The sequence below is a fragment of the Tasmannia lanceolata genome, unplaced genomic scaffold (genome assembly GCF_043159265.1).
Source record: "Tasmannia lanceolata isolate RefF3 unplaced genomic scaffold, GAP_Taslan_0.1 ptg000003l, whole genome shotgun sequence".
Classification (NCBI taxonomy): Eukaryota; Viridiplantae; Streptophyta; class Magnoliopsida; order Canellales; family Winteraceae; genus Tasmannia; species Tasmannia lanceolata.
In genome coordinates, this window is record NW_027518680.1 from 3,740,507 (window position 1) to 3,749,008 (window position 8,502).

General features: G+C 39.7%; 1 protein-coding gene across 1 annotated transcript; it reads left to right on the forward strand.

Moving 5' to 3' along the window:
* Window positions 1-3,499: 3,499 nt before the first annotated feature.
* On the forward strand, window positions 3,500-5,271 carry PUT4 (Amino acid permease family protein). Its single transcript, XM_077370784.1, has one exon. It carries the CDS (start codon window positions 3,581-3,583, stop codon window positions 5,090-5,092), a length of 1,512 nt encoding a protein of 503 aa, XP_077226899.1. The 5' UTR covers window positions 3,500-3,580; the 3' UTR covers window positions 5,093-5,271.
* The last annotated feature ends 3,231 nt before the right edge of the window (window positions 5,272-8,502 follow it).

Here is an 8,502-nt window from a genome sequence, read left to right on the forward strand (position 1 = left end):
GATTTCATTCTACACACCCTGTTTTTGCAGATATATATATCATCACATGGCATAACTTGCCTATAGGGTAGCATTCTTTCTTTTGTGGGGGCAAAATTGCACTTTTCTTTTAATTTTCGAGCTTGGTTCAGACCCAAAAAAATTTCCAAGTATCAGACAGAGTGGACTGGAGAGCTCAATCTCTGCTAGCATCCTATGCATGTCTTTGAGTAGTCTCTTGTAGTGTTCCAAATAAAAGTTTTAAATCGACCTTCCCCATCTCAAGTTTGATGCCGGTGTCGAAAAAGTGGGTTTCGAGCTAAGGGCATCTTTAAAATTGGCTATGCACCAAGTTATTTTGTCCATACATGAAGTAAAGTACTGGTAAGTGGGTCAAATAGAACAACCTGAAATTAGTGAAAGTGTGTCAAATAAGAATCAACTAAGATTTTTCAGCACCTTGTGCTGGTGATAAATTTCAGTCATGCCCACCCTGCCAAACAGAGGTAAAGGTTACCCAAGAACTTCTCTGGAACTATGATCCATAGATTTCATCAAAGAAAATGTAACCATTACAACTCTGAGCGTTGTCTTCACTAGGGAGGTATCCTTCACTTTGAGTGGGCTGCAATTGATGTCTCAGTAAAGATAAGGGTGGCATCATAGAGTAGCAAGAGAACTACAAGTTCTGGGGTCATTTCTCCGAGTTCCTTTGACATGGATATCTGAAGCACCCTGGTATACTCTAGTATACTCTACTGGTTTGCTTGTGTCGGTTTAGGGTTCAGTAAGTTCGCTAGGAGGATGGGACTCCCAATTCGAAGTTTTTTCCTGGAAGTTTCAACCTTGTTGACAATTGCTGCTATAAACAGATGTGCGACTATGGCAGGGCGGTATGCTCTGCTCTCTCACGACCCCTACTTTGATCAAAAGACTAAAGGGCCTTCACCATCTATGAATCCCTTACTAATAGAGCTTCTCAATGGTAGCACCCTGAATAGTGCATAGTGGGGCAGCGCCAAGGAGGCAAGCAACTACCGTCATACGAAACGGGTTCAACATCAATCTATTCAAACACATGAAGAGGATGAATCGAAATATAGCTGCTACACCAAAATTTGGTACAACATACCCACGGCCCTTCTTTGAAGTTCCTCCCGGATACATGGCTTACTTACCCAGCTCAACGTCTGCATACTCCCTTATGCTTTACTCATTTGATAGCATTTTCTGATGTAGTTGAAGATATCCTGTGTAATATCGAGCCGCCATTAACATCTATCAAGCATAGTAATATTGCAGCAATTAAGTCACTCAGACTTGATCCAAAATCTGAACTTATTTGACGTTTGAAGTTGCACCTCAAGATCCATCCACACTGGAGGAACTATACATTTCCTACAATGAAGATTCTGTTCAGACATTTTGCTTCTATGGGTGGAAAATTTTGTTGATGTTTTGCAAAGTCCTGACAATCTGAGACACAAATTCATTGTTATTCTCATGAAACCACCTAATGTTTCAGAAAATAGGTGAGAGCTGCTAATTAAAAATATGAATTCAGAACCCTAAACACAAATGTGCATTCAAATACTGTCATGGTAGATCTAAATTGATTTTCTAGTACTGTCATGCTTTATTTTCTTTCCTTCTTATGGATAAGCTATGGTAAGTTATATTGAAACCTATGCCTCCCTTTAATGCATCTATAAACTATGCAGGCAAATCAGATTCCCTCAAAATCCGGAGTACGAGATTTTGTCTTCAATTTAGAAGGTTATAAGAAGAGGATAAGTATGATGAATATGATAAGCTCCTCAAGATTGACTTGGAAGAATTTAATGTGATTAAAGAGTAATAAAGAGGAGAAGATGGGGTTGATACAAAATTTATGCCGACGTTCACCAAAATTGATAATTTTTGGGCCCTATGTAACAGGCACTTTCCATTGTGCCCGGCCGGGCCTTGTTCTTCTGAGGACGACCCTTTTAGATCCTTGATACTAAGCTTGTTATTTTGAAGGCGAGTGAGAAGCATCTACCAGGAAAGTACTCTGATACCAACTTGATAGAACAAGATAACGAAGAATAATAGAATAGGAGAAAAATTGGAGAAAATAATGAGTTAATTTGAGGAAACTCAACCTCCAGTGTGCGAACGACGCTAAATTGCCGGTCGAATACTTACGCAACATCTACATCTTTTAGAAATTGGGGAGAGCATTATCAGAAATAGAAATTACCAAATAGAAAGAAATTAAGAAAACCTACTCAGTAATATGGAAATTACCTAAACAAGGAAAAACAATCGTAAAAGGTAACCTGAGTTACATTAGGAAATACAACTGTGGGAAACGAGGCTAACCGATACTATATTAAGGGAAATGATAAATGCCCCCCTTTTCATCACTTGGGACACCCAACAACACTGTATCTATGACTGAAGAGGAGCTGATGTACTTCACGTCAGAAGGATTCAACGGATGTGATTGCCACGTATACTGCATTTGGGTGTACCATGTAAGGAAAAGCAGCGGATTTATCATTTCCTTATATTAAATCATAAGAGCTGGCATAATTTATTTCAAGGGAAATTCCATCTTCGGATTACTCCAACTGAAGAAAGGAGGATGAATCTCCTTACTTCAATAGCTTTCTATCTCCATCATCCTTGGAGTTAGAACAAAGCAATAGATGTGTTTGAATGTGCTTGTGAGTTTGAGAGAGAGAGAGAGAGAGAGAGAGAGAGAGATTTTTGTGAGACACTAGCTGCCAAAGTAGATATTTGAGGTAGGAAAACACATACAAGATAGGGAAATGATATTGCCCCCTATGGATAAAATCCCCCCTTTAAGGGAAAGAAAAACGTTAAAGGGGTGAATTTATCCTCGAGCAGTGAACCATTCTCACAGAAAACATTAACCGGGGAGGGATTTTATTCAGGGGAGGTATCATAAAAAAAAAAAAAGAATCACAAAATCCTGTTTTTGCAGAAAGAGTCGCCCACTATGGACTTTATGCAGATCGTGTAGTATGACATTTTGCAACATGAGTGTCGGCATTTGGCAACGTTTTGCAAATCACATAGAGAAAAGCGTTCCCGCTCTGCAGCGCGCCCAGTTACGCTCCTAGCGCTTTAGTGGTTTCTTGAGACAAGTAGAAATTTTTTTTCTTCCCACAATTTAGAAGGAAATAATATGATTATGGTTAATTTAGAGGAACATTATCATAAACTGAAGGTCTCTCTAAATAAAAGTTGAACAAGGTGGGTTCAAGTTATTTTTTCCATGGGTAAAAACTAAAAAGTAATCAATTTTACATTTTTTTTCCCTTTCCAAACTTTTCCACAAGATCCCGGAAATCCAAAGGAGGGGGAGGAAGATCATCATGCCACCCACAGGCCATACTGCTCTTTAAATAAAGGGTATTCCTGTCTTTTGCAAAACCCCAATCATTTACTAGATGCGTTTTTACATTTTTACCAGATCCCCTATACACTCATGACAAATCATATCTCTTCCCCAACAAGCTCTGCTACCCAAACATTCTAGCAACAAGTGTGGTACTGTTCATTTACCCTTTTTTGACCACTCTCTTCCTCTATGTCTCCCAGAACCTCTTTCCAAATCCCAAAACCCTCAAAACCAAAAGAAGAAGAGCAACCCATGGGCTCTTCTGCTTCCACCCATAACCCCCAATACCAATTACAAGACCAAGACCCAGAATTCCCCCAAAACAACACTCTCCCAATCACAGCAGCACCCACCCACAAAACCAACAACACCAAAAAACTCACTCTCATCCCCCTCATCTTCCTCATCTACTTCGAAGTCTCCGGTGGGCCCTTCGGCGAAGAACCCGTGGTAGCCGCTGCGGGCCCCTTATTCGCCCTCCTCGGATTCCTCATCTTCCCCTTCATCTGGAGCATCCCAGAAGCCCTCATCACCGCTGAACTCGCCACCGCCTTTCCGGGCAATGGCGGGTACGTAATCTGGGCCGATCGGGCTTTCGGACCCTTCTTCGGATCTTTAATGGGCTCATGGAAATTCCTCAGTGGCGCTATCAATAACGCGGCCTACCCAGTTCTCTGTGTTGATTACCTTAAACTAGTCCTCCCCATATTCTCAGGTGGTCTCTATCGCAATCTCGCAATTTTTTTCTTCAATTTAATCCTCTCTTTTCTCAATTATACTGGACTCACCATAGTAGGCTACACTGCTGTAGCCCTTGGTGTGGTTTCACTCTTCCCATTCCTTCTCATGGCCTTCATCTCAATCCCCAAAATTGATCCCCACCGTTGGATTAATCTGGGTCAGAAAGGCGTAAAGAAAGACTGGAGTCTGTTCTTCAATACTCTGTTTTGGAATCTGAATTTCTGGGATAATGCTAGTACTCTCGCTGGAGAAGTCGATCGCCCTCAAAAAACATTCCCAAAAGCCTTATTTTCAGCTGGAATTCTCACTTGTTTAGGCTACTTAATCCCACTTTTATCCGGTACTGGAGCTCTAAACGTCGATCAAGCCAGATGGACTGACGGGTTCTTAGCGGACGCGGCGGGGATGATCGCAGGCAAGTGGCTCAAATACTGGGTTGAGGTTGGGTCCGTTTTATCTGCTATCGGACTCTTTGAAGCCCAATTGAGTAGTAGCTCATTTCAATTATTGGGTATGGCAGAATTAGGGTTTTTACCGCGGTTTTTCTCGGCGAGATCAGTGTGGTTCAACACACCCTGGGTGGGGATTTTGGTGACTAGTCTTTTGGGTCTTGGGGTTTCTTATATGGGTTTTACTGATATCATAGCTTCTGCTAATTTTTTGTATAGTTTGGGTATGTTGTTGGAGTTTGCTTCTTTTATTTGGTTGAGAAAAAAGTACCCTTTATTGAAGAGACCTTATAGAGTGCCTTTGGGTATACCAGGAGTAGTGTGTATGTGCTTGGTTCCATCTGGGTTTTTGATTTTTGTGATGACAATTGGGAGTAAGATGGTTTATGTGATCAGTGCTTCTTTAACTGTGGTTGGGGTGTTGGGGTATTTTGCTATGGGGTGGCTTAGATCGACTGGTTTTGTTGCGTTTAGCAAGAAGGTGGAGGAGGAGGAAGGAGATGAGGAGTGAAGGGTGGGTGAGGTTTTCTACTGTTTTACAGTGTATATAAAGTGAAAGTAAGAAAACTTAGAAAAAGCCATCTTTTCTGTCGGTTCTTGAAAGGGGTTAGAGGATTTCTTCTCTTTTATGATTTGGTATATAGATTTATTCAGCATTTAATAATGGAATTGGGTTTGAGATGTTAAGAATGTATTGATTTCTGTCTGTTCTTTTTTTTTGGTGGTAAGTGGATTTGTAGGATTTCATCTCTGATTTGGATGAGATGATATGAATGGAAGGCACTTTCTCCAATGGGATAAACAAAATCAGAGGGGATATGAGTTGTAAATTTTAGGGAAAATTCTAAACAAAATGTGATTTTTAATGAAAATCTAAAAAAGGGTTGCTAAATTCTCAGAAAGGGGCGAAATGCATTCCGAGGCATGTTTTAAGACAAGAATGCCTCTGAGTTGCTTTTCTCTCTACCTTTTTGAGAAACGGATCCCAAGGAATTTCACAAACCCTATTCACCTTTTTTTAGCTGCTTCTTCCCAATGCAAGTGTTGAAAGTCCATTGCCTTCGGTAAAACTCCATTGTATAGCCACCTTCTAGGATGAATTAAGCCCATATTTTTCAAAGGGAAATGATATTTTCGCCCCTTTTATCACCAGGGACACCCATTTGCCAGTGTACTTTGCAATCCAAACCACTGGATTTTTCTGACATAAAGTACATTAGGTCCCTTTTTGCCATTGATACACTGACACTGGGTGTCCCTGGTAATGAAAAGGGGCGTAAATATCACTTCCCTTTTCAAAATGGACTATACAACCCTTACCATAGGATGATCCAAACTGCCCAATTGATGGGCCACAACGTAAATAGGTTGTGCCTCAAAAATCATTTCCATATGATGATTCTAACCATCCGATCTATAGAGGGACTGAGATTATGAAAACTTCTATAGGTTGGATGGTTGGGATCATCTACGGAAATAATTTTTGGGGCAGAACCTATTTATGTTGTGGCCCATCAATTGGGCGGTTTGGATCATCCTATGGTGTGGGCTGTACAATCCATAGACCTGGCAAAATGGGACCCGTACCTGTGGGTACACCTGGCCCGTAGGGGTACGGGTACCAAATTCATTACCCGCGAAAAGAAATACCCGCACCCAACCCGAACTCGTGACCCGCGCGTGGGTCTGGGTCGGACGTTGGTGCCCGCGGGTTACCCGCCATTCGGTTTTCAACTTTTTATTCTTAATGCCTAAACACTAAATAGTAAAAAATAGATTATGTGGGTGGGCCAACAAAACAAGTCAAAGCAATTAGACTATGTGATTGGTATCTTTGGTTGTACCAAAACAAACATTTGTTAAAGAAAATGAAAATTTGTATGATGAATGGGCGTATAAACATGTACTCACAATCCCATCTTTGATATTTGATCCAACAGCAGCTGACTTGTTAAGAAGCTGCTGTTGGATTAAATATCAAGGCTTGTACATCCATCGTACCACCTTTATGTGTTCATACACCCATTAATCATTTAATTTTTTTTGGTAAATATATATACAATTTATTCTTTAAATTTGCCGGGTTACCCGCGGGTACACCAGTAGCCGGCCGGGTGGGTTCCGGGTTCATGAAAGGCTACCCGTACCCGCGCTAGTATTTCTTACCCGTACCCGCCGGTACCCGTACCCACGCGGGTTACCCGTTTGCCAGGTCTAACAGTCCATTTTGAAAAATACGAGATGAATTTGTCATTGCCCTTCTAGAAACTGTGTTCAATTATATAAATATGCTTGGCTTTTGACTTGGTGGTAGGGAAGACCTATTGTTTCTTCATGAGATAGAGTTTTTATATGGTGTAAACCCATATACTCCATCATTTTTCAAAAAGTATTGTACGGGTCACACCATAGGATGATCCAAACCGTCCATTAGATGGGCCACAATGCAAAATAGGTTATGCCTAAAAAATCATTTCCATAGGGTGATCCTAGCCTTCCAATCCATAGAGAAAATTCGGATTATGGAAACCTCTATAGATTGAAGGGCGAGGATTAACCTATAGAAAACATACTCAAAACTTCAAACAACATTTCATGTTCTGTATTTTTGTTTGGATAAAAATTGTCCATCCTCTAGAGTTTCTTTTTACTTTCTCTTGATCCCTAACTCTAAGCGCTAACTATGTACAATATAAGTAAGACTTATGACACTTTGATGGATGGTCCCACTCGACTCAAAATAGCTTGTGACTTGGACTCAGAAACTAAGATCCAAAAATCACTCCAAAAAGGATAATGGATCTAATGAAATACTATTAGAATGTATGAACCACTATTTATACCTTGAAACCAATATTTATACCTCGGAACCACTACATAGTGGTAAATAGTGGTTCCGAGGTATAAATAGCGGTTCTCACTGTATAATTAGTGGTTCTGAGTGTTTAAACCACTATGTATACACTCATTCTCACTTTTTATAGTGGTTTTGACTGTAATTGTGGTTCCCATGAATCTTAAAACCACAATTAGTGCTTGGAAGGATTTAATTGTTGTTTCCTTCATCTAAATGTAATTCTGAGTGTTTAAACCACTGTTTATAAATTCATGACAACTTTGAGACCAAATGAAATACTTTTAGAATGTATGAACCAATATTTATACCCCGGAACCACTATTTATACCTCGGAACCACTACGTAGTGGTAAATAGTGGTTCCTAGGTATAATTAGTGGTTCTGAGTGTTTAAAACCCTATAAATACACTCATTCTCACTTTTTATAGAAAAATTTCAATCTCACAATTTAAACTCTCGGAACAAGTAATAGGCCATCTAAACTATCAACCACCATAAGATCTGAGTATTTAGACAAATATTTAACCCATTGTTTATAAATTCATTGCAACTTTGACAACCAATGAAATACCAGTAGAATGTGTGAACCATTATTTATACCTTAGAACCACTATTTATACCTCAAAACCACTATATAGTGGTTCCTAGGTATAATTAGTGGTTCTGAGTGTTTAATCCCCTATTTATACACTGATTCTCACTTTTTATAGTGGTTTTGGCTGCATAACCTTTTATTCTTACTATTTATATTCTCGAAACACCCATATAGTGGTTCAGAGGTCTACATGGTGGTTAGGACGGTATAAATAGATTACGTAAGTGTTTATATAGTGGTTCTGATCTTTTACCTAGGGTCCTCATTGTATTTCCACATTCAGAACCACTATTCAAACCATTGGAACCACTACCTAGTGGTTGAGAGGACTAAATACTTGTTCCCATATATCAACAGTGGTTCCGAGAACAAAATATTGCTTCACACATTTAAATAGTGGTTCTAATTGTATAGACATGAGTTTCATCCGGGTTTTCTTTAAATAGAAACATAGAGGATAATCGAGAGA